A 27,400-nucleotide genomic window follows, 5' to 3' on the forward strand; every position below is an offset into this window, starting at 1 on the left:
TCATGAAGAAAAGAAAAGTAATGATACTGAGGTAGTGGAAGTGCAATGCAAAAAATAGTTCAAACAGCTCATGACCTGCAGATGAGTAACATGTGGCATACAGGCATATTTAAATCTGTACTCTGTGGAGTGTGTAGCAGAATGAGTTATTATTTTACCATAAAGTAGGATGATTTCCAGTTCCATTTGCAGATGGAGCATGAGAACAAAAATTGGTTAACTCTCTTGTGCAAGATTTGTGCTTGATTTTATCTCTGTGAAATAGATACGTAGGGGCCAGAAAGTATTTATACTTTCTGCCCTGAAACAGAGTTTTCGAAGTTTGCTAGGGAGGTTCTTGTCAGAAGTGTTCCAAAATTTAGGATTTTTTCAACATTTCTGTTACACACACTAGCTAGGCATGTTACCATTCTCACTGTGCTGTTTATTTACTTGATGTCCTCTTGTAGTCTTACTTGATATGGGTCACATGCCTTTCAAAGTATTCAAGTATGGGTCATACAAGCATTTACAGTCACATATCATGTCTCATGGCATGAGGTCAGTGTGACTATGGCGCCAAATGGGGCTGCCCCCCCGCAACATGAAGCGTTTAAAGGAACAGGAAAAGACAATGTCTGTCAGCCAGTCAGCAGTTATGGCGTACCGTTGTTGTGTTCTTCATTACAACATGGCCAGGAGACAGCGTTTGGATAACTTCATATGGGGAAGAATCATTGGGAAACTGGAAGAACGACAAAGTGCGACAAGTGTAGCCCAGGTGTTTGGTATTGCTCACAGCATTGTTTCACATGCACTGGGGCCACTCCAAACTGCAGGCACTGCCACCTGATGTAGAGGAGGTAGTGAACTACAATAGCAGATGATTCTACATTGTGCAGTAGGCAAGGAGGGGCCCACATCAGTCAGCAGGTGCAGTTAGATTTCAGGACTGCCAGGCATGCAATTTCACGCTCCACAGTGGCATATTGACTGCATGGGGATGGTCTCTTTGCCAAATGACCAATATATTAACACCTGCACATCGGTGGCACCGTTTGCGAAGGTGCAAGAGTATGGCCCATCGAGGAGAGCGGTCGCATGCTTTTCTTGGATGAGACCCGATTCAATCTACCTAGTGATTCTGGACGTACCTTCATATTGCGATAGGTGGGAACACGTAATACTCCCAGGAACATTGTCAAATGTGATCATTTGGGTGGTCCAGGTATTACAGTGGGGAGGCACGTCATATAGGCCTACTGACCAATTCTTTAAATACGGCACACTAACTGGTAAACGTTTCTGTGACACTCTACTCCTTCCCTATGTGCATCTTCTTAGGAGTACATCCAGCTCTTGAGTTCATTTTTACGGATGACACTGATGTGACGGCATCAAACAATGCAGATGGAGAGGGTCTTGTAATGAGAAAACGCCCAGTGGAAGGGACTCGTATTTTGTCGAGGTCTAGCTGGGTATTACTGTAATTTTTTACCTGTAGAATATCATCTGAAATATGCTGAAAGAATGACAGTGGTATCTGCTAAGTCATTAATGTATGCATGGACAGCAGAAATCCTTTTCCATTTGCTTGGCACTTCATGAACCACCATCAAAGACATCTCACTAACTTCTGGTGAGATGCATGCAGCCCCCCCCCCCCCCCCCCCCCCCTGCACACACACACACACACACACACACACACACACACACACACACACACACATTAAATATCGATATATGAGGGTTTTTGGGGGGGGGGGGAACCAGCACTGTACTGTACACATGGTGCAGCTGACGATTTTTTTAAAAAAGGTGTAAAGACATGCAGAGCATGCAGTCCGTTAGCTCTGTGAAAATACTCTTAATTATGAGTGCAGGTTACAATCTGTTAAAAAGTCCATGAGCATTTGGTAAATTGAATTTTCTGATCCAAGGACAGTAGAGGTACTAGTGAGAAAATTATGTAGTATCTTACATGTGGTGCCTTGCCGAATGTGATAGCACTCACGTGAAATAGGTGTGTGATTTAAATCAGCTTCTGATGTTGGCTTGCACAAACAAGTCGAGGAGTCAGACACCTTTGGAAGCACATAAGCTACCTTGATGGAATCATGTAACACATAAGGTGTCATTTACCACATGTGACTTTCATAATCCAGTGGGAACGAGTTGTGAAACAGCTGTTTTAAGTCATGGGTTTTGTAGGATGCAACATGTTCAGTGTAAGAGTTTGAGATCACCTATCATTTGGTTGTGGCCATTCGTACCTGTAGACAGCAATTAGCTTTCTAACTCACACTGAATGCTGCACAGTGGCAAAGCATGGCACACATCAAGTATCCCACTGTCTCCTACTATTGTATGAACAAAGAAACTGTTGGTTAAAAATCTAACAGATATGTTCCATTTTTTCGTGTTTGTGTCTGCTACTGCCTAGTACATACAAGTTTCTCTCTTCTTGTGGTTGTATTCAGTGTGGACTTCCTTTGTTTGTTGTTGTGTTGTTATTAATGGCAGTTTCATGTTGCAGTTAGTTATCTTTTATACAGCTGTTTTGGGTATCTCTCTTTAGTAAACTGTACATTAATAGTGTTTTTGCCATAGGATCTATATTCTGCTGAAATTGTATGAAGCTTGATTTTTCAATTTCTTGGCTTTTTTATGTTTGCTGTCCTTGGATGGTAAAACCCACAAGTAAGAGTAAAATGACACTGAGCAAGTGTGTTACAGTCCTACCATGCAAAGGGTACCAGCTTACCCATTCATCTTCAGTCTTTATCCATTCTTCAAATGGAACTACATGGTTCCAAAGACCTTTTCAAGTTACATGGATCTATGATGTATGCACACAGACTGAAGCGATACTCTTCTTCATGAGAGTAAAATAGGTCCTAAGTGTTGCCCTTGGTGTATCTTCACTTAGTTGCTACAGTGGCCAATCTGAGGCAAAAAGGAAACTGAACATCCCTGCCTCCATCACGTATATGAAGAAGAAGCTACCCAGCAATTTTATAAAGGGCATAACGTGCGGCATTGACTGTAGAGATTATTTGTTTTGCAATTGCAGTTTCAGCCTTAAGGCTGTTATCAAGTGGTACTGACAAATATTTTACTTAAACACCTTTCAGACTTGAAAATCTTGTGACCTGTACGTGTAATCGCCAGAACTGGGCCTTTTTTGGGGTCCATACCTCAGGCACTAAAAACAGAACCCTAATAGGGTCAAGTATTTGTCTGTCTGTCTTTTCAAAACCCTTTTTCTCAGGAACGGGTGGAGATATAAAGTTGAAATTTGTGCCACATATTAAAGATTACGGGCACTTGGCAATGTTAAAATGAAGCTCCTAAATCAATGCAATCATTGTCTCATATATCTGGATACTAGCAAACTTGCTCATCTAAACCTACAGTGTACTTTCCATTAACCTAGAATCTTGAAATTTGCAAAGAAGTGTGGTTTCACACCACAACCAAAGGAAAATATCTGGTAATTGTTAATTTGTAATTACATAATATGAAAAAATATTTCTTTTGGCATTTGTTATCTGACTTCGGACTTTAAATAGAAACATTTTCAGGTGTCTGGGAATCCCTGGAACCAATATCTTGCCAGGATCAGTGTCGATAACAGACAAAAACTGTTGAGATTCTCAGTTCCCAGAATGAATGGACTGTCTAGATACATAATTCAGTTTGTACGGAGCCCTCAGTGCACAAGTCCCACTCGCACCTGGTCAATTTTTACTGAATGAATATAGCAGTATTGAATGAGCGAGAAGCTCTGTGCACTGTGAAATGATGTGAATTGCATGAAATATTGCCAATGTTAACATCGTTAACACAAATTATAATAAATCAATGTTCTTACACACTGTTTACATGTGAGCAGTGTGTATTGCTATTTGTGTTAATGATGTTAACATTGGGAGTAGTTCGTGTAATTTACGTCATTTCACGATGTACAGAGCTTCTCACTCATTCAATACTACTAGATTCTGACAGTGAAAAGATTCAGTTCTGACAATATCACATATGCATGTTGGAAGATTTTAAAATTTGACGCGTATTGAAGCACCACCATTTGATGACAAACATAAAACAGAAAATGCAGTTGTGAAGTAAACAATCTCTACAGCCAATGTCTGTAATTTATAAAGGTCAGCTCTACCATAAAATTTTGCCGTTCACCAATATACCGAGAAGTGTTTTATAAATCCAAAAGTGGTACAACTGGGCACATAATAGAGTTGTCACAAGAGACAAAATATGGCTCAGTGCTATGATATTGCAAGTAAGGCACCCAAAAGTAAGTGTTAGTTGATGTATCACTTCTCGCAGTGTATACATCCAAGCCTCAAAGACAAATGTGGTTGTTTCCTTCGTCGTAATCAATTCTCGGAACTGCAACACATAACGCTTAGGATACAGTGTTACTTACAATGTTGTATGTATTGAGGCTCAACAGTTTCTTCCTTTAACAGAAAAAATAGTGCTGCAGCATATTGTTAAAAAATGACTGCATTTTATAAACATTGGCACATGGTGCTAGAAGCATTTTGCATGGGCTGATTTCAAGAGTACTGGACACTAAATTTCTAGTATTTTTATTCATTGCGGGTATCTTATTGAGCATAATTTCAACACGACAGAAGTTTGAGGCGTTGAGTTAGCTTCAGGCAACCAGTAGTGTTTATTCCAGTTTTTCTCTCACAACACTACAAAACACGATTATTAATTCAAAGTAAAAATATTTTTATTAAAAAATTATGGTTCTGTATTTGGTAATTAACACTTTCATTTGATAATCAGTATAGAATTGAAATGGAAGTGCAAAAAAAGTTAACAGTAGCGAACCTCAAACCAATGACTTCGCAATTCCTAGACTTTTATGCTATGAACTCATCTACAGGGAGCTGTTACTTTGCCTGAAATACTTATTACTAACATGTGCTCAGAGATCTTTAAATATTCAAATATTCTTTGTTTCAGAGTTTTGTAGACAATTGCATTGTACTGCTTTAGGACACTGATGCTGGGCGCTGACCGTCAGCTCCAAATAAAATCTTGAGGTGCTGTGCCTCGTTGAAGTTGAGACAGTCAATTTAACTCCCTTCGCCTGTAGGGAAGCTTGTTGTGTCGTGTGTCTTGAAGGAGCGGGCGCAAATGGTAGTTGTTTGTTAATTGTCAGGAGTTCAAATGTGAGAATAATGGTATGTATCCCTTAAGTAAATGGCAATGAAGATTAAAGGATCACTTTGTGCTCTCATTTTTTGTACCTGGGAGCACCATTCGACATGTTTAAGAGACTGCTGTGGTAACCAGTAAAGTAACAGGCTGCAATCAGCTGCATAGTACGGAGCACATTGGAACAGATAATACTTGTCGTCCGGGGTCCAGTGTCACTCTTGATCATTCCAGTGATTGGGAAAGTGCAGTCAGTCTACAAGGGAAATGGCTTACAAAACATTCTTGCACCTAATCCTAGATTATTGCTCGGGCATGTGGTACCCGTACCAAATAGGACTATCAAAATGAAGGGCAGTGCAGATGGTCACTTACGATGTACAAGGAGTCGGTATTAAGTGACGAACCTAGGGATACATTACAGTCTCTGCTATATATCACATAGAGATCATGAAGACAAGATTGAAATAATTTTTGCAGGTACAGACATATTCAGGCAGTCATTCTTTGGGAGCTCCATAAGAAAATAGAATGGCTAGCAACCCTAATATGTAGTACAGTGGGAAGTACTCTCTACCATACACTTCATAGTTGTTTGCAGGGTTCGGATGTAAATGTAGATATTTTGAGCAACGGGAATTCAAAAATGCATTTTCTGTAATAAATTTGTAAATTAATTTTTAACATATAACTTAGCACTAAAATTTAATTTTCTGTGCACTCTCACAGGTCAGCACCACAGTTCCGCTTTGACTGGTTTATAAAATCCCGCACGGCGATGGAACTACAGCGGCGGTGTAACACGTTAATAACACTTATAGAACGTGAAAACCAGGAACTCGAGGAAAAAGAACGTGCGGAGAAAAAGAAGAGGGGACCCCGAGGAGGCGGAGCAGGAGGAGGCGGAGCTGGCGGGGGTGGCAGTGTCGGGGGTGTGCCTGGTGCCGGTATGGGGGCGGGCCAGGGCAAGCCGGTGATGCCCAGCAGTGGGCAGAAGCGCAAAGGCGACGGCAGCTCGACTCCGGACGGCAAGGCCAGCCGAAAGAAGAAGAAAGAGAAGTGATAGGTGTCACACTGGCAGTGGTGGGGGAACGTCGGACGGACTCCCATCCTGCTTCACGAACAGTGCCCCGTAGACATTTGCACGGGACCGGAGTTTTAGACCGTCTCACAGTGCTGCTCGACATAGCTCTTTCCTGTCTGTGTGGTGTTATTTCTTTCTCAGACTCGACGTTCATTAGATGCACGTCATAAGTTCTTTGAGCAGTTTGTTCGTGCTTCGCTGTCAGTGATATTGAGACAGTTTTTGAACTGAGTGTTGCTGTCAGTGAGGAAAGATGGAGGACTGCCACTTACAGAGCCACTGCATTTATGGCAAAAAGCAGTTTATTTACATTTGTGATGGATTGAAGATGGTTGTAAGCTCAGTTTTCTGTTTCCCATGTACATTCCACTTCCTGGTTTTATTCTTTAAAGTATTGTACTTAAACTATTATTAAATATCTTGTGTTCAGTGAATTGATTTTGAAGTCTCACAAAACTGACACAAGCCAATATCAGCTACATTGCCTTTAAAAGTCTTTTCATTCATTTGACTCTCTCTCTCTCTCTCTCTCTCTCTCTCTCTCTCTCTCTTTCTCTTTTTCTCTCTTTCTTTCTCTTTCTGTTTGGGAGGGCATAAGTATAGAGGATTAAATCCGAATGAATCCCTGCCAAAAGTAATTACATTGCTGTAGAATGGGTAAGTAGGGCCATATCATAGTGTGGCCGTATTTGAGAGTCCACGCTAATAATAAATCTAATAAAAGATGAGATATGGTAACAATCTTAACTGTACTGGCGACCGTCATTACACAATCATTGAAGAGTTCCGGATAGAATGGTGTTTATGCTTTCTTTTTGGATCCTTGTGCAAGTGCGTGGTGTCGATATTGTAGGCATTATCATCTCCATCACTTTTGCCTGTCTTATTTTACTTTTTTAACTTTGGGACTTAATGATTATTAGTAACATCGTCCAGTTTTTGTTGTATGAACAGTATTTAATGTAGCTTGTTTTGCAAAGTACACATAGTATTCTAAAGCTTTACATGCTTTTGGATGAAATTACGGTCCTTAATACATCTACCTGTGTACTCTGCATCATGCCAACTTGAGTGTGTGGCAGATGGTCATAAGTGGTGTGCAATAAGAAACACTGTTGATAAGACTCTTAATGAGGTTAAGATTTTATTGTCAGGGTCATTTCACAAGATATGTTGCTTGACTCTCTTTTTGGAATATACACCTTATGATTTACAATAGACCTCTCAATGATGCAAAAGGCCACTCCTGTAGTGTTTGCCACTGAAGTTGTATGATCATCTACATGACAATCTTGTCCTCACTAAATGAATCTGACACAAAGAGCTGCTCTTCTTTAGGTATTGTTTATTAATCCTACCTGTTAAAGTTCCCAGACTGCTGAGCAGTACCCAAAATCGATGAGTTAATGGATTTGTAAGCTGCATCTTCAAGGGTGAGTTACATGTCCTTAGGCTTCTTCTGGCATCTGCCTTTCCTTCAACTAATTGTGTGTGATCATTCCACTTTATGACTGCATATTTCCACTGATTGGTTGCACAATACAATAATGGGTATTTCTGCCTAAATAAGCACACTACATTACATTTATTTGAGAGCCAACTGCTAATCCCTGCACAAAGTGGGAATCCTTTGCATGTATTCCTTTACTTTGCTACAATTTTCAAACAGCATGGAGCAAATAAAGGAAAATAATTTATTCTTTATGAAGGTCCTTTTAATTATATGGGTCTATTTTGATATTGTGTGCCAATCAGTTGGTATGAAATTTGTTGAGAATATGGGAGCTACTGCTACAGTCCTTATGTAGATTGAAGGTAGTGTGTGTACTGCAGCACCATGGGTATTGATAAATTGAATTTTATCATGCAACAATCATATTTAGTTAAATAACAGATGCAGATAGTTTTCTGGCTTCTGTTTATCATTTAAAAACATACTGTTACAATACTACTTTTAGTTAGGAAACAAATGTTTTTCAGTTGACTCATGATTGTTGTAAAATTATTAAAAAATATTTCTTTTTTGTGTATCCACATATGAACATGCATCAATCAATTTATGATTTATAATGATTTGCATTGAATATCTGGTATATGCTGTTGATAAGTTGCATATAGTTGTTTTTGAACATGCATATGGCAGCCTTTGTAAGTGGTGCTCTCCATGCAGTAAGTTGTGTGGAATTCAGATTGTAAATGTAACTGCATCATACAATGTTTTATCGGTGTTGTAGCATTTGGTCATTATGTGTTTTGATAAGTTCTCCCATAAATACTGCTGTCTGAGGTTGAAACGCTACACTAGAATACACGAAAACACTTCAGCTCATCATTGAGATATCTTTCCTTACTGTATTTCTCCTTGTTTAGCTGGGGAGCAAGTGAGCAGATGCTTTGAAGAATTATAAATATATAAAATGTAGTAAAGATCTAGAAATTGAAGTGCAAGTAATTAAGTTAAAACACTTCAATAATTTGAGAATATTTTTTTATTGGTGATTACAGTTTTATACCTGTGTGTCTAATAAATGTCATCTTTTGTCTCGTTTCTGCATTCATATAAATAACTTAGATTTGCAGTCTACAAATATTCTCTTAACAGTTTGGTAATGGTCACTAACCAATTGCAGTGAAATGACTAAATTATGAGTAGAAGACACTCCAAAACATTCATGAAAGCTCTGCATGCTTCCCACTGTACAATGTTTTCTTCATTTACTTCCACCAGAACCCTCCAATTTGTTAGAGTTTAGGAGACTTCTTGTCATCCAGTAAATGTTGTTACTTTTGTGTTGTCCATATTTATTTTAATTGCAAATTGTGCAAATATTGGAGATGCAATATTCAGTGTGTAGTTTAATGCTTGTTTTTTTCTGATTTTGTTTTACTTTTGTACTTTTTGTTCTCATCCTTACTTTAGGCATTATTTATTTAACAAGCACAAGCACATCCAGCAGTCTATGGTACAAATTGTGATTTTCTACACATTTTCTATTAAATTGTTGTATTGCTTTTTATAAATACTTGTACCATTTTTCTCTCAGAGAGATTGACAATTCCTTATAAGTACCTTTTATTAATTGTGCAACGTATATTGCATTGCTTACGCCCTCGGTCTCACACTAGTTTTAACCACACTTTTCGACTTTGAGTTTGTTGAGCATGTTGCTCCATAGTGTGTGTTGAATGACTTTAAAACAAGATGCTTTACTGTGATGTCTATTGAAATGCCTTGCAGCAGAATTTATAAACGTCTTTGTAGAAAGTTAGTGAACTGTAGCTTTCCGCACCTTAAATACTTAGAGAAGACCTACTTTCCCATTAGTAACAGTAACTCAGGAATATCAATCAAAGATATTGTTCTTAAAGAACAAATGACAATTATTGTTGATCATGAAACATGATTAGAAACAGTTAAGATACTGAAACTGTCCCACTTTTGGTGCTTGTGTTACCGTTAGCTGATACACATATGACACAATTTCTCTAATATTGTGCTGGATACAGAAGAGTGCATAGTCAGTGGCTACGAGAACAAAAAATTGAGTGGGTGTAGCATGTAGCACATGTGACCAACACCAAACCGAAATTGTCATGGCACTAGTTTGCATTTTGCTCTAACAAGGGGACCTACTAGAGCACTGCAACCATGTGAGCAATGTTCGCTGCCCACCACTCCCTTCGCATGTGTTGCAGGTGTGTGCAATCGGTATCATGAGGCACACTGTGGAACTGTAAATTTGTTTGGAAGAGTAGCTCATGAAATAATGCTCCCATTCAGTCTGCTGTCAAAGTCTCGGTTATATTGAGACACGTTTTAAATAAATGGGAAAGATTTACATCGAGTAGCATGACAACAAATTATAATTGTCAGCTTTGTTTATATTAATAAAAAACTTCAGACCAGCTACACTCTAGGCTTTTGCACTTAATCGATCAAATGAACATACAGGACTCATTACAGCTGATAACATTAACTGCATTGAACAGAAAGAGGGAGGAAGCACAAGACATAGTGATGAATAGATACAGGCATTATTAGAGTAAATTTCTATCTGAATTATTATTCTAATAAGCAGGCCATACAGACAAATTTGTTTGCCAATAAATTATTTGTAACTTAAATAAACTGTGTTTACTTGATGTACCAAATTCTTTGACTATGGTTAGTTCCTTTAGCTCAATGTACTTTCTATTTGATAAATAACTTATTAATAGACTGTACACAAATTTCCCAAAATGGATAAGTTCCAGGCTTCAGAGCCCTTATGGCCTTTTCATAAATGTCCTTCAGTGGGTTAAGTTCCAACCTTCAAAGCCAAAGGTTTTCGGTTTGATCCCCCATTGATTCTTCAGTTTTTTCTGTTAAGTATCACTTCTTTCATCTGCAACAATGAGGAAAAAAATGCTAAATCAAGTTCCACCATGTGATCCTCCTCCACTCTGTCCCCACTGCTCTCAGCCGTGGACGGTCAGACACCTTTTAATTGAATGCCCCTATTTTAATCCGTTATGCTCCCGTCTACAGCTATCGCCTGATCTATCGTCGATTTTAGCAGATGACACGCGCTCAGCCGACCGCGTTCTCCAGTTTATTAGTGACAGTGAAATGACGTCAGTCATTTGAAGTTTTTTTTTTTTTTTGGCACAACCACCCCCTGTCTGTACTGGATTTTTAAGCATTCTTTCTACTTTTAGTTTCTCCAATTTTATGAGTTTGTTCCCATTGCTGCTGGTTTTCAATTTCGGTTTTTTACTGTCTTAAGTCACGGGCTGGGCACTAATGACCATAGAAGTTTTGCGCCCTAAAAACCACAACAAAAAAAAAAAAAAAAGTTCCACCATGTTTTGGAGTACATCTTTAACTGTAGGTCCCCTTGTAACTGGTTAATTAAGTCTGTTCAGAGGTGGGAGAAGTAAAGGGCACAAAACCATGCCTAACAAAGCACTGCAGTGTTCAAAATGTTCGGGTTGAACACACCTTTGCCTACTTTACAGCATAACAAATTCAACACAGAAATACTTCATAGGCAGACGGCCTTAGCAGGTTACACTACCGACAGTCCATTTCAGCTGACTCTGCACATGCCAGTATATCCCCCCCCCCTTCCTCCCCCCTCCTAACATGCGGAAGTACTCTACACATATGGCCAAACAAGAGAATGCACTCAGCAGAAACTTTTAATCTGCTGCATCTTCCTCCATTTACCAGCATTGCTAACGCCATAGCGCTTAGAAGGAGAAGTGCCATAAAGAATTTTTTATCAAAAAGTAACAGTGGATTAATATTTGTGTGTGTGTGTGTGTGTGTGTGTGTGTGTGTGTGTGTGTGTAGACTTTCTATAAATTGTGTGGTGTACTGAATTATTGCTTCTGACAAAGAAAACTGCGCTAGTGGCTGTGCCGTCGATCAGGATATGACAAGTCATCTGCAACAGGTAGACACTTTTTAGACCCCCAAAGACCGCCAGTGATTTTGAAAACAGGGCTAAAGCAATTCCGAGGAAGGATATTCGATCAACAAGTGAATCGTACATGTGTGTAAAACATTTTGGTGGTGATTTGCTTGTTAAAGTGCTGTTTATGCAAGCAAAAATGCAATGTCTGGTAATATCCTAGCTGAAATATTGATACAGATAATTGTATAGTTTCACAAATGATGGAAGACAATCAATTAAAAAGGCTTGGATTAATCTTAGGAATTACCAGGAAATGTTAAATGTAGTATCCAAAATCCAGTTAATCAGGATAAAAAACTTCAGGCCTTTTCAGACTATTCACACATATTAAAATGTATAAGGAACTATTTTCACGATAAAAGTAGGTTGTAGTACAAAAAAATCAAGAAATAGCATACATCTGTCTATAGAAATTAAAATCTTTGGACTTGTCCCATATGGACCCTACGTCTTACCAAAGAATGAATGCAAAGTTGGCTTTTCAATTATTTAGCAGTTCAACTGCAAACGAAATTAAATTTTTCTGCTGAACTAATCCTTAGAATTTTAGCAGCAGTGAAAGCACGAAATATTCATGAGGGATATGAACAACATATCAGATGCGTTCAGCTCTAGAATACCAAATAACTTGTTATAACTAAAAGTTTAACAAATATATTTTCAAGATCGACACAATACACATAAGTCACAGATCAAGTAAACAAAGTAAGACATGTGTACACTTTAACAGTCAAATCGGAACTGAGTCCCAAGTCTAGCGGCTGCTGGCTGGCTGGCCGCTTAGGTGGTGCTGCTGCTGCATGGCTGGCAGATAGCGCCGCATGTAGAGGACGTGCGTAGCTGCACAGCGGCACTTTGAAAGATCAGCAGGTCACAACGCTTTTCCCCCCTTTGAAGTTTTTGCACGTCTTGATGGAGGTGCCCTGTAGATTGCTAACGTCCATAGGTGTTTGACTGGCCGTAAAGTCTTGAGGAAGAGGCTTCTCGTTCGGACGGAAGTGTCCCCGGTGATAATGGTTTGAAATGACAGGAGACGTGGGGGTCGCATCTGCTGGGGCCCTGTGCACCAATCTGCCCGTTGCGGCAAGTACGGTTGTTATAACAGGAGACATGGGCGATGTTTCTGCATCCGTAGGAGGAGGAGACATGTAGAGTTGTTATGACAGATGGTGGTCATCTGGTTCCTGCATGGGCACGTCTTCTGTTGGCGTCAGTTCTTGTGCTGGCACCAAGATGATAGTGAGAGGACTGCGTTGTGAGTAATGAGAGATTCCAGGATCCCAAGCATCAGTTAGAGCCGAAGGTGGTGTAGCGGCATCCGGAATAGGCGTTGCCGGCACACGAGGCCGAAGCTGGTCCGAAGATGCACTGCAACACCCATGTCCGTCTGGATTTCATACAGGTGTCGGCCACAGTGTAGTAAGATGCAGCCAGGACTCCGTTTTGACTGCCTGCCATATCCCCGTACCCATACAAGGTCAGTGGCGGTGAACCGGCCAAGCAAAGGCACCCGCAGCTGTGAGGTGGAAGGCCACAGGAGATGAAGTAGCGTGCCGGGCTGTCGGCCATGTAAGAGCTCAGCTGGGCTGTGGTCACCGACGGGGGTGTAACGGTAAGAAGGCAGAAATTGGAGAAGCGCATCATCAGCATCAGAAGAAGTCAGGAGTTTCCTCTTCTGCGCCTTAAATGTGCGGACCAGACGTTCAGCCTCACTGTTTGACTGGATGGAACGGAGGGGCCATGATGTGCATGACGCCGTGACGGGCACAAAAATCCGCAAAATCGGAAGAGGCAAATTGTGGACCATTATCAGTAACGAGAGTAGAGGGAAGGCCTTCCAAAGAGAAAATGCGAGCTTTGTGGTTGTCGTGGTGGTAGGCGATGTGCAATGGACAATAAAAGGAAAGTTAGAGTAGGCGTCAATAACGAGAAGCCAATAAGTACCTAAAAAAGATCCCGCAAAGTCAGCATGAATACGCTCCTAGGACTTCTCAGGCGAAGGCCACAGTGACAAAGATGACTTCGGGGCGGCGGCCTGTGACGCACAAGGGCCACAGGCAGCAACCATGTGTGCGATTTCAGAGTCGATGCCGGGCCAGTACACATAACGGCGCGCCAGAGATTTTGTGTGAGAGACACCCCAGTGCCCTTGGTGAAGGAGGCGCAAGATGAAGCACGCAAAGATGCAGGTACCACAACACACGGCGTGGCATTACAGTGGAAAGGAGGATAACACCATCCCTGGCCGTGAGGCGGTAACGCAAAGCGTAGTTGTTCCGCTACGGATCAGAAGTCTTAGCGTACGGACGATCTGGCCAACCCTTCTGAATACGGCGTAAAATCTGGGAGAGGGTAGGATCAGAACCTGTAGCAGCCGCCAGCTGGTCCCTGGTGATGGGGAACCCGTCCACAACCTGCTGTTCGGCAACATCCAGGTGGAAACACAAAAGTTCGTCCCTATCGAATGGCAGATCAGGAGCCATGGGAAGGTGAGACAGTGCATCAGCATTCGCATGTTGAGCCATACGCCGCAAATGAATCTCATAATCGAAACAAGACAAGTGAAGAGCCCAACGCTGGAGGCAGTGTGCAGCCTTGTTGGGAAGTGACATTGATGGATGAAACAAGAAAATAAGTGGTTTGTGATCCGTAACAAGATGAAATTTGGATCCATAGAGAAAAACACCAAACTTATGAAGAGCATAAATAATGGCCAAAGCTTCTTTTTCAATTTGAGAATACTTTCGTTAGGCATTCGTGAGCATTGTGGAGGCATAAGCAATGGGTTGTTCAGAACCATCAGAAAAACGGTGCGCAAGGACTGCACCAAGCCCGTATTGAGAGGCGTCCGTGGCAAGAACAAGATGTTGGCCAGGTCGGTAAGTAGCCAGGCACAGGGCCTGTTTCAGCATAGTCTTCAAATTCTGGGAAGCCACATCGCATGACGCGGATCAGTGAAAAGGCATGTTTTTATGCAACAGGTGATGCAACGGCTGAGCCACCAAAGCAGCATACGGTAAAAACCTGTGATAGTATGCTATTTTCCCCAAGGAGGCCTGCAGTTCGTTAACAGATGTAGGGCGAGGAAGGGCATCGATCACAGCGACAGTTTGCTGAAGCGGACGAATACCATCCCGAGAGAGTTGAAACCCCAAGTACGTGTTAGATGCCTGAAAAAATTTTGATTTCTGAAGATTACACTTAACACCAGCAGTCTGTAAGACATGAAAAAGTGTGCGGAGATTCTGAAGATGTTCTTCAGTGGTGGAGCCAGTGACAACAATGTCGTCCATGTAATTTACACACCAAGGGACAGTGAGCAATAATTGTTCCAAAAATCGCTGAAAGAGAGCAGAGGCGCTGGCAACCCCGAATGGCAATCGTTGGTATTGATAGAGGCCAAAAGGCATTTTAAGGACCAGAAACTGCCGGGAAGCAGCGTCAAGAGGAAGTTGATGATAAGCTTCTGACAGGTCAAGTTTAGAAAAAATACTGGCCTCCAGCAAGTTTAGTGAACAATTCTTCAGGTCGAGGCATAGGGTAAGTGTCGATAAGGCATTGAGCATTTACAGTGGCTTTGAAATCGCCACAGAGACAAATATTACCGTTGGGCTTAGCAACGACAGGAGAGGACCACAGACTGGAAGTGACAGGAAGCAAGACCCCTGAAGTAGTGAGACGATGCAGCTCCTGTTTTACCCAATCACGAAGGGCCACAGGAATAGGCCGAGCCCAAAAAAACTTATGCCGAGCAGTGGGTTTGAGCGTGATATGAGCTTCAAAGTCGTTTGCACGGCCTAACCCAGGAGAAAAAAGGGACGAAAATGTCGCCGACAAGGCATCCAATTGAGCATAAGGAATAGCATCAGAGACGATATTGACAGAGTCATCAATGGAGAACCCAAAAATGCGAAAGGCATTGAAACCAAAAAGATTCTCCGTGTTACTATGGTGGACCACAAATATGGGAACAGTGCGAATGACAGATTTGTAAGGTACCTCAGCATCAAATTGTCCCAAAAGAGAAATCTTCTGTTTATTGTAAGTCCGCAATTGCCTAGTAACAGGTGACAGGATGGGAGAACCCAACTGAAGATACGTCTGAGAATTGATGATAGTGGCAGCACAACCAGTATCCACCTGCATGCGAACATCTCGACCAAGTATTTGGACAGTGCGGAATAACTTCTCTTAAGGGAAGAAGTACAATTGACAGACAACACAGAAGCAGAATCAGCGTCATGTTCATGAACATCAGGTATGCGGTCGGATTTGCAAACGGATGACACATGACCCTTCTTTTTGCATTTGTGACACACGGCCCAATGTTGGGGACAATCCTCTCGTGAATGTTTTGTAAAACACCGCGGACATGAAGGAAGTTGCCGTGGGGTTTGCTGCAGTTTCTTAGAGGTTTGTTTACGGTTAGGCCGAGGCTGCGCTTGGGAGCGTATTGCGGCCACGTCGGCCGGCGGGGACACGCCGCACGCTTCGTCAACAGCGCATAGAGGTTGTACGTCCCCGACGTCACCCCATGCCTCTATTTGCGCTCCAGCGGCGCGAGTAATTTCAAAAGACTGAGCGATGGATAGGACTTCATCTAGAGTCGGATTTGCCAACTGACGGGCACGTTGCCTAACTTTTGTCGGGTGCCGACCGGATAATAGCATCCCGTACCATGGAATCGGTGTAGGATTCTTTGTGAACGTCAGTAACAAATTGACACTTTCGACTGAGGCCGTGAAGTTCAGCAGTCCAAGCGCGATAGGATTGATTCGGTTGTTTTTGATAACAATAAAAGGCAACACGAGAGGCTACCACATGCGTATGCTTTTGAAAATATACGGACAGAAGTGAGCACATTTCAGCAAAGGATAAAGACGCAGGATCTTTCAAAGGAGGCAATTGCGACAACAATCGATACATTTGAGGTGAAATCCACAAAAGGAACAGAGACTTACATGTTTGGTCGTCCGCGACATGAAATGCCAAGAAGTGCTGTCGAAGACATTTTTTGTAATCAGACCAGTCTTCCGCCGTCTCATCGTAAGGAGGAAAAGGAGGGAGAGACGACGACGAGAGACGCCCCGCATTGGATGCCGCGACGAAATCACGAATCGCATTTGTGAGAAGCGTTTGCTGTTCTTTGACACCTTGCAATAGTTGCTCTAAAGTAGCCATGGAAACCTGTGGGTCAACAACGAAAAAGAAAAATTCACTACCTCATCGCCAATTGTTATAACTTCAAGTTCAACAAATATATTTCAAGGACGACAAAATACTCGTAAGTCACAGATCAAGTAAACAAAATAAGACGTGTGTACACTTTAACAGTCAAATCAGAACTGAGTCCGAGTCTAGCGGCTGCTGGCTGGCTGGCCGGCCGCTTAGGTGGCGCTGCTGCTACGTGGCAGGCAGACAGTGCCGCATGTAGAGGACGCGCATAACTGCGCGGCGGCACTTTGAAAGATCGGCAAGTCACAACATAACTCACTCTACAGAGATTCTACATCATACAAAATATTAATTGACTCTTAGGAAACCATCTGCTCAGAAGACAACACATTTTCCTCAAACAGTATGACAGAATCTCTCGATCACACTAAAGATTACATTGGAAGTTTATCATTATTTATGGTCCAAAGCTTTTAAATATGTACTGACAGGAAAATTCAATAAAACCCCTCTAGAACATCATTTTGAAATTTTGAGGTATGTATGTTGCGATGATTACCTATCAACTGTAGATTTTCTGCAATTACATATGTTACAGTGTGTGTATGTCCCCTAAGACAACTATATTTGCATCCGGTAACTGTGAACCGAATTCATAATAACCTCTTGCATCATTTCTTAATGGGATGTCTTTAGCACCCTTTATGTGCTAAAGAAATGGAGGTACGAAACAAATACATTAACTTAGCTGCTGAGGACAAAATGGTGATAACGGACTGGGAAAACGATCTTCCTATTCTGTATAAAGCCAACATTCCAAAACAATATTTAGTTTATCACATAGCAGTTTACATTGTAAAAAAGTGTAATAAATGAAGCAGCTGTGTGAAGTGAAGTGTTCTCAAAGCTTTGTGAGCGAAATGCCATCCGACACAATAGCTGCAACCTTCACTGCCGTAAAGGACTTCGGCTCAATAAATGGCCTTTGTTGTTTGGCTTTCCCTGTCCGAAAGCATTTTCAACATTCTTTTACAGGTTGAAATATTCTTGAAAAGAAATTGTGTTCCATCTCAAATCTATGGGGTGATATATTTTATGAGTGTTTAGACGGCACTGTTGTTGGAAAGAGGTGATTTAGGACGTTTTGTGGAACATAAACTTGACCTTGCTGGTAAATTAATTTTCTTTTTCATGAAGTGCCACTTTTTCTTTCGCACAAAATAAATCGTCAGTGAATTCTTGTAAGCAAAGTCTGAGAAGTCATCGCACACGCTTTCCAAAGTTTCTGACAATTAACAGCTACAAATTATAAGGATGACTTTATTTTATCTCCTATGTTTTAGTCAGTATTATTGATTGGTATGTGCCCCTATAGATGATATTTTGCATGTTAAGCTGTGTTTCGATCTTCTTCACTATATTTCATTTGCTTATTATACATGGTTATTCTAAATGATGGATAACTTTTCAAAAATTCATATGTATTCAAGTACAAATCCTAAATGAACAAACTTTATATCAATGAAAAGAGGAATTTTCTAAGTTTTTGGTGGGCAGGTGGTGATGGTTTCAGAAGCAGCCGGTAGAGTTCGCACGGCAATAGGGCTGTCATTCCATTTCATTGTCAGTTGTAAGTGAGATGACTACTGTGGACCACAAGGTTTTTGCGTTCTTGAGTACGCGAAAAGTGAGTTGCAAATTGCAGTGCAGTGGGCATTTCGTACCAAATTCGGTATTCGACCACCAACTCTCAAAAGCATTAGCCATTGGTTTAAGCAATTTAAACAGACAGGGTGTATGTGCAAAGGAAAAAGCACAGACCAACCGTGTGTGTCAGTGGATGATGTGCGACGGATTTGAGAAAGTTTTGTGTGCAGTTCCAGTAAGTCTACCAATAGAGCCAGTCTAGAACTTGGAATACCCCAACCAGCTGAATGGGAAGTTCTGAGGTGCCATTTGCTGTACAATCCCTACCGATTACAACTTGTGCAGACTCTCGATCTCAGTGAGAAAGAGAAGTATCTTGAATTTTGTGGTTATGTGCTAGCAAAGATGGAGGATGACGCATTTCTACAGTGTATAATTTTTAATCATGAAGCGACGTTCCACCCTAGTGGAAAAGTCAACAGACACAATGTTCGCATATGAGCTTTGGAAAATCCCCATTCACCATTACAACCCCTCACCAAAGATCAACATGTTCTGTGCCGTATCCTGTACAAAGGTTTATGGACCATTTTTCTTTGCGGAATGAACTGTAGCGGGAGTCATTTACCTGGGCATGTTGGAACAATGGCTGTTCCCTCAAGTTATCGAAGATTCCCAGGACTTCATTTTCCAACAGGATTGAGCTCCTACCTATTGGCACCATGATGTACGAGGCTTTTTGAATGACTACCTTCCTCAGCGCTGGATCAGTCACGGGTACTTCAGAACCTGGCTCTGCACTTTTGGCCACCGAGATGTCCTGATCTCATACCCTGCGACTATTTCTTAAGGGGTTATGTGAAGGAAGCTGTTTACATCCCGCCTCTACCAACTACACTGAACGATCTGCAGAACTGGATCACTGCTGCCGTACACTCAGTAACAGCAGATACGCTTTCACGTGTGTGGGACAAGTTTGGTTACCACGTTGAAGTTTGCCGTGTAGCCAACAATGGCCACATTGAACATTTATCACATTTCTAATTATTAAATAATTATTAAAAACTAATTAATTACTATTTATTAAATTGTTATCAAACATTATGAAAAAAACTTTGAAACTTCCTCTTTTCATTGGTATAAACCTTGTTCATTTTGGATTTGTACTTGAATAAATACGAAAATGGGGTCCATCATTTAAAATAACCCTGTACATGACACAGTGTTTCATAATTGCCTAAAAGGGCGTCAGCATTTTACATTTTCAATGCAGATTGTATAGTTCACATATTGTGTCTTACTCTTACCAAATGGAGCATTTTAAAATTGTGTGTGATCCGACTAGTACATATACTGAAACATTCCTTGCCCATCGTTAAGGCACATGGGAGGCACATGGAAACTATTTCTTCTGTGCCCTGTGCTAACGCTATCAGAGACGAATTTCCGGTTGGCATAATTATGCAATTCGATCCATGTTTGTAGCTCTACAAAAAGAATGAACAAAGTAACATCTCAGTTGCCAACAACTGACATCAACAAACTTTAAATCTAAAGAACTACTAAAACATTTGTGGAATACTGCTGGCCAATCGAAGTCATCCAAAAGTGTTCAAGTTTAACTCTGAGTAACCTTTCCATTAGAATATGGAATAGTGTTAGATCTAACATTCATCTATGCTGTCACATAGTTTTGAGATTCGGAAATTTTAGAAGAGACACTGCAATAAAGTACACAGAAAGTGTCCATAAAATTGCAGTGCACTGGCGGCTTTTTTGTCAAGAAACTGTCAAAGGATGATCAGAAGACTTTTTCGCCTTTTACACAAACCAGTTATTGCAGCAATGTCTTACCCATACTTTAGAAACAAATAGTTCACCTATATTGCTGTCCATGACCAAAGGAAGCTTTCAACAAACTGTAGAGATACACTATGTGACCAAAAGTATCCGGACACCTGGCTGAAAATGACTTACAAGTTCGTGGCGCCCTCCATCGGTAATGCTGGAATTCAATATGGTATTGGCCCACCGTTAGCCTTGATGACAGCTTCCACTCTCGCAGGCATACATTCAATCAGGTGCTGGAAAGTTTCTTGGGAAATGGCAGCATATTCTTCACGGAGCGCTGCACTGAGAGGTATCGATGTCAGTCAGTGAGGCCTGGCATGAATTCGGTGTTCCAAAACATCTCAAAGGTGTTGTATAGGATTCAGGTCAGGACACTGTGTAGGCCAGTCCATTACAGGGATGTTAATGTTGTATAACCATTCTGCAACAGGCCGTTCATTATGAACAGGTGCTCGATTGTGTTCAGAGGTGCAATTGCCATCCCCAAATTGCTCTTCAACAGTGGGACGCAAGGAGGTGTTCAAAACATCAATGTAGGCTTCTGCTGTGATAGTGCCATGCAAAACAACAAGGGGTGCAAGCCCCTCCATGAAAAACACGACCACACCGTAACACTACCGCCTCCGGACTTTACTGTTGGCATTACACATGCTGGCAGATGATGTTCACTGGGCATTCGCCGTACCCACACCCTGCCATTGGATCACCACATTGTGTACCATGATTCGTCACTCCACACAATGTTTTTCCACTGTTCAATCGGCCAATGTTTACGGTCCTTACACCAAGCAAGGCATAATTTGGCATTTACCGGCTTGATGTATGGCTTGCGAGCAGCCGCATGACCATGAAATCCAAGTTTTGTCACCTCCCGCCTAACTGTCGCAGTACTTGCAGTGGATCCTGATGCCGTTTGGAATTCCTGTGAGATGGTCTGGATAGATGTCGGCCCATTACACATTACGACCCTGTCGGTCAACAGACTAGATCGGCCTGTACGCTTTTGTGCTGTATTTGCCCGTTCGTGTTTCCACTTCACTATCACATGGATGTTTAGGAGTGTGGAAATCTCGCGTACAGACGTATGACACAAGTGACACCCAATCACCTGACCACGTTCAAAGTCAATGAGTTGAATGGAGCGACCCATTCTGCTCTTTCACAATATCTAATGACTACTGAGGTCGCTGATATGGAGTACCTGGCAGTAGTTGGCAGCACAATGCATCTAATCAAACAAGTATGGTTTTTGGGGCTATCCGGATACTTTTGATCACATAGTGTATCATAGTCAAAGAAATGTCAAAAAAATCGGGCCACAAGTTTCGAATAAGATTATGAGGTAAAAAGAAAATTTTATTTTACATGCAGTTTAGGAAGTGAAGCCAACGTGGAATCATAGTGAATGGCAGTATTTGCCAGAGACTACAGCAGAATTGATGGTACTCGATTTTTGCTAAGAAGATTGAGAGCTGAAAGTCAAATATTGTTATCATGGAATAAAGACAAATTCAAGAGATATAATGCACCAATGTCCTCTTTGCATGTGTAGTGTTAGTGTCACAATGGCAGATCTTCAGAAATCAAATAGTTTCTGATGAGATGTCTGACAAAAAGAGTTGATCTGAGAACAAATATAAAAAGCAAAAAGAAGTACATTCGTTTAATAGGCGACAAAGAATTGGAGAAATAAATGTCATTGGATTTCAAATTATGTATTCGTAATGATGTTTAGTTGCAGATGCTGAATAAATGTTTTTATTCACGTAAGTGAATAAGATTTTGAATAATATTCGTTATTCAATTTCCCCCGCCCCCCGTGGCCTTAAATAAGCACTCAAGCTCCTTTGCCGTGCACAAGGCCATGTCCAAGTGCTCACTCAGTGTCAATAGGTATCAGTGATCTTCAGCAGCTTCCGCCAAATTATGGAAAGTGTATTCGCTCGCCCTCTCTCTCTTTCTCTCTCTCTCTCTCTCTCTCTCTCTCTCTCTCTCTTTTCCTCTGTCTCTCTGTCTGCCGCCTGCCGCCCCCCCCCCCTCCTTCCCTTCTTCTCACTTACACATTGTAGTCACGTGAGCGCCGCACGCTTGCAGTACTCAATACCTTAACGTACCAGTCCCCTTCAACTTCCTTCATGCCTATTGGATTTGAAGGTCAGCGCCCGAAAATTCCCAAAACAGTTCGACTTGAATGAATCAGCATTGAAGATTGTTGAGTGCTGTTAAGTACACGACATTTTGAGTGCTGTAAGAGAGCTGTTGATAGGATTTGCTATGTGGCACTACCACGAAATATTCTTGAAGTATCATTATTATTACACTGAAGAGCCAAAGAAATTGGTAACCTGTCTAATATTGTGTAGGGCGCCCATGAGCACACAGAAGTGCAGCAAAATGACGTGGCATGGACTCGACTTAATGTCCGAAATAATGCTGGAGGGAACTGACACTATGAATCCTGCAGGGCTGTCCATAAATCCGTAAGAGTACGAGAGGGTGGAGATGTCTTCTGAACAGTATGTTGCAAGGCATCCCAGATATGCTCAATAATGTTCATGTCTTGAGAGTCTGACGGCCATTGGAAGTGTTTAATCTTGGAAGACTGTTCCTGGAGTCACTCTGTAGCAATTCTGGATGTTTGGGGTGTCACATTGTCCTGCTGGAATTCTCCAGGTCCGTCGAAATGCACAATGGGCACAAATAGATGCAGGTTATCAGACAGGGTGCTTACGTACGTGTCACCTGTCTGAGTTGTACCTAGACGAATCGGGTCCCATATCACTTCAAGTGCACGCACCCCACACCATTACAGAGCTTCAACAGTTCTCTGCTGACAGGCAGGGTACATGGATTCATGAGGTTGTCTCCATATACATACACGTCTATCCGCTCGATACAATTTGAAACAACACTCATCCAACCAGGCAACATGTTTCCAGTCCACAACAGTCCAATGTCTGTGTTGACAGGCCCAGGCAAGGTAAAGCTTTGTGTCTTTCAGTCATCAAGGATACACAAGTGGGCCTTCAGCTCCAAAAGTCCATATCGATAATGTTCCATTGAATGGTTCGCACGCTGACACTTGTTGATGGCCCAACATTGAAATCTTCAGCAATTTTCGAGGGTTGCAATTCTGTCCCTTTGAATGATTCTCTTCAGTTGTTGTTGCTCCCATTCTCGCAGGATCTTTTTCCGGCCGCAGCAATGTCGGAGATTTGATGTTTTACCATTTTCCTGATATTCATGGTACACTCGTGAAATGGCTGTATGGGAAAATCCCCACTTCATCACTACCTCAGAGATGCTGTGACCCATCGCTTATGCGCCAACTATAACACCACGTTGAAACTCACTTAAATGTTCATAACCTGCAATTGTAGCAGCAGTAACCGATCTAAATGCTGTGCCAAACACTTGTTGTCTTATATAGGCATTTCTGACTGCAACGCCGTATTTTGCCAGTGTACATGTCTCTGTATTTGAATATGCATGCCTATACAAGTTTCTTTGGCTCTTAAGTGTATTTTCTTCAATACACTGGAAATAATTATCCTCGGGTTTAAATAACGTTTTGCATTTATTGCATGAACTTACAAAACACATTGTATGTGTGGATAGTTCAGTATTAATATCGCTTCTAAAACAAAGCTTTTTTGTTCAAGTATTACATATGAATTCTTGCACATAATTTTCCTCAATGGCTCAACCTATTACTCCAAGGTGCTCCTTATGAAGTCCATGCAGAGTTGGAAGCTCTGAGGCATACTTGCTATGACATAACAGGCACCTGCTGACTAATGTCAATCGTCTCACTAGCACCTCGAACAGATAATAATACACTAAAACGAACTGTATGTACTAATACATAATACTTTACGTGAAATGTGGACCTGTGCGCCCTTACATATATCAACAAACTGCACAATTATTCATTTATATAAGACAATAAGGGTACATAAAACATGCACGTCAGACTTTTGAAAGGGAAAATTCTCAAATTTAACTACACAAAATTCTGTAGCCTCATATATGATCATCATCATCATTTAAGACTGATTATGCCTTTCAGCGTTCAGTCTGGAGCATAGCCCCCCTTATACAGTTCCTCCATGATCCCCTATTCAGTGCTAACATTGGTACCTCTTCTGATGTTAAACCTATTACTTCAAAATCATTCTTAACCGATTCCAGGTACCTTCTCCTCGGTCTGCCCCGACTCCTCCTACCCTCTACTGCTGAATCCATGAGTCTCTTGAATAACCTTGCTTCTCCCATGCGTGTAACATGACCCCACCATCTAAGCCTGTTCGCCCTGACTGCTACATCTATAGAGTTCATTCCCAGTTTTCCTTTGATTTCCTCATTGTGGACACCCTCCTGCCATTGTTCCCATCTACTAGTACCTGCAATCATCCTAGCTACTTTCATATCCGTAACCTCAACCTTGTTGATAAGGTAACCTGAATCCACCCAGCTTTCGCTCCCATACAACAAAGTTGGTCGAAAGATTGAATGGTGCACAGATAACTTCGTCTTGGTACTGACTTCCTTCTTGCAGAAGAGAGTAGATCGTAGCTGAGCGCTCACTGCATTAGCTTTGCTACACCTCGCTTCCAGTTCTTTCACTATGTTGCCATCCTGTGAGAATATGCATCCTAAGTACTTGAAACTGTCCACCTGTTCTAACTTTGTTCCTCCTATTTGGCACTCAATCCGTTTATATTTCTTTCCCACTGACATTACTTTCGTTTTGGAGATGCTAATCTTCATACCATAGTCCTTACATTTCTGATCTAGCTCTGAAATATTACTTTGCAAACTTTCAATCGAATCTGCCATCACAACTAAGTCATCCGCATATGCAAGGCTGCTTATTTTGTGTTCACATATCTTAATCTCACCCAGCCAGTCTATTGTTTTCAACATATGATCCATAAATAATCTGAACAACAGTGGAGACAGGTTGCAGCCTTGTCTTACCCTTGAGACTACTCTGAACCATGAACTCAATTTACTGTCAACTCTAACTGCTGCCTGACTATCCATGTAAAGACCTTTAATTGCTTGCAAAAGTTTGCCTCCTATTCCATAATCTTGTAGAACAGACAATAACTTCCTCCTAGGAACCCGGTCATATGCCTTTTCTAGATCTATAAAGCATAGATACAATTCCCTGTTCCACTCATAACACTTCTCCATTATTTGCCGTAAGCTAAAGATCTGGTCCTGACAACCTCTAAGAGGCCTAAATCCACAATGATTTTCATCCAATTGGTCCTCAACTAATACTCGCACTTTCCTTTCAACAATACCTGAGAAGATTTTACCCACAACGCTGATTAAAGAGATACCTCTGTAGTTGTTACAATCTTTTCTGTTTCCATGTTTAAAGATTGGGGTGATTACTGCTTTTGTCCAGTCTGATGGAACCTGTCCCAACTCCCAGGCCATTTCAATTATCCTGTGTAGCCATTTAAGACCTGACATTCCACTGTATTTGATGAGTTCCGACTTAATTTCATCCACCGCAGCCGCTTTATTGCACTGTAATCTATTGACCATTTTTTCCACTTCCTCAAATGTGATCCTATTTCCATCATCATTCCTATCCCATTCTATCTCGAAATCTGAAACATTACTGATCGCATTTTCACCTACATTGTTATGCTGTCATACTGAATGACATAACACAAAGTGCATTTGAAACAACACAACTAAAATATTTGCAGGAAAAAGTCATTTTGAAACGTTGTAACGGTCCTTGTATACATACACATCATGCATAGTAAAACAAAAAAAAGAATTACTAAAGTAGCACTGTTCCAAATTTTAACCATTTGACACATTTGTCCTAGTCGGCTAATATCATTAACGTTCTGTAAATGATATTACCCGAGGGGGGTATTGTAACGGAACATATTAAAGGCTTTACTGTACCGAAGTATGCGATACCCTCCAAAATTCAACCAGTTTAACGAGTATTTATGATTATATAAAAGTTATTGTGTATGTTAACAATGATTGCATAACATGTCTGCATAAACAGTCAACCCATTAAATTATACTGAGTAACTGACCCACACAAAAGTTTATATCACTTGATCATTGATACAGCAAATGTCATCATGTAAAAACACTAAGTTCATCTTAAATAATTAATATGAAGTACGAAAAATAGTGGCCAACTTAGGTATTTTGGATCTCCTTAAATAAAATTCACCCAGTGAAACCTATTTGTTCACTAGGAGCGTTTTCACTCAGTATTCACGTAATCAATCCTATTTTAGACGAAAACCAATGTAATTCTTAATAATTCATGTTATTTACTTATTTGTGCAAATTAGAGAAGTCAACTGACAAACTTCTAAAAAACGGCCTTTTTGTAACAAAGAATTATTCTGTCAAGTCAACAAATCTGTCTGTCATTTTAATAACATGTTAAATTATGTCACTCGATGCAAATTAATAACTTTTCTGCACAAATTATGATAACAGATGTACATGTGACTTGTAAACTATATCTCTTTTTAGTAGTTCTTTGACAATGTTATAAATACAAGCAGCAAGAACGGTCGAGAGGCAGTCGGAATGTCACTTGGGTAAAGTGTGTTTGTGTGTTATTGTTTGAGGTGGATAAACAATGCAAAGAACATGTAACGGAAATACTACTTTGTGTTGTGTCATGGTCTTTGGTGGACAATGGAATTAAGATGGCCACCAGAGGAATAAATATTTGAAGTTTACATATTTGTTGGTTTCGCTCGTTCTTTATCATCAAAAGCATATAAAAAACACGGGGCCTCATGTTTTTTAACCCTAGACAACCAGATTTAGAGCCAGCATCAGCATCGAGAGACAGCAGCGATCCAGCAAGTAGCAACGATTACCACAACACAATGCATTTTAATGGCGCCAACCTAAGATCAAGTGCTAACAAGCTCCGTAAATGGGAGTGAAATAGTGCGATTATAGCAATTAGCAATATCTACGACCAGGCGACCATTACAAGCTGATA

The 27,400-nt window shown here is 41.0% G+C and overlaps 1 protein-coding gene and 1 long non-coding RNA gene across 2 annotated transcripts in view; one reads left to right on the forward strand and one right to left on the reverse strand.

Annotated features, from left to right (window-relative positions):
- Positions 1-8,974, forward strand: part of LOC126175096 (chromatin-remodeling complex ATPase chain Iswi) — a 130,538-nt gene extending 121,564 nt beyond the window's left edge. Inside the window, exon 20 of the mRNA XM_049921639.1 lies at positions 5,899-8,974. Coding sequence (XP_049777596.1) covers positions 5,899-6,232 — 334 coding nt within the window. The 3' untranslated portion in view covers positions 6,233-8,974. The remainder of the gene's footprint in view (positions 1-5,898) is intronic.
- The window catches only part of LOC126175097 (uncharacterized), a 103,303-nt gene continuing 83,177 nt past the window's right edge, over positions 7,275-27,400 (reverse strand). The window contains exon 2 of the long non-coding RNA XR_007535523.1: positions 7,275-10,638. This is a non-coding gene — a long non-coding RNA (uncharacterized LOC126175097). The remainder of the gene's footprint in view (positions 10,639-27,400) is intronic.

Source organism: Schistocerca cancellata, chromosome 3 (genome assembly GCF_023864275.1).
Source record: "Schistocerca cancellata isolate TAMUIC-IGC-003103 chromosome 3, iqSchCanc2.1, whole genome shotgun sequence".
NCBI classification, from domain to species: Eukaryota; Metazoa; Arthropoda; class Insecta; order Orthoptera; family Acrididae; genus Schistocerca; species Schistocerca cancellata.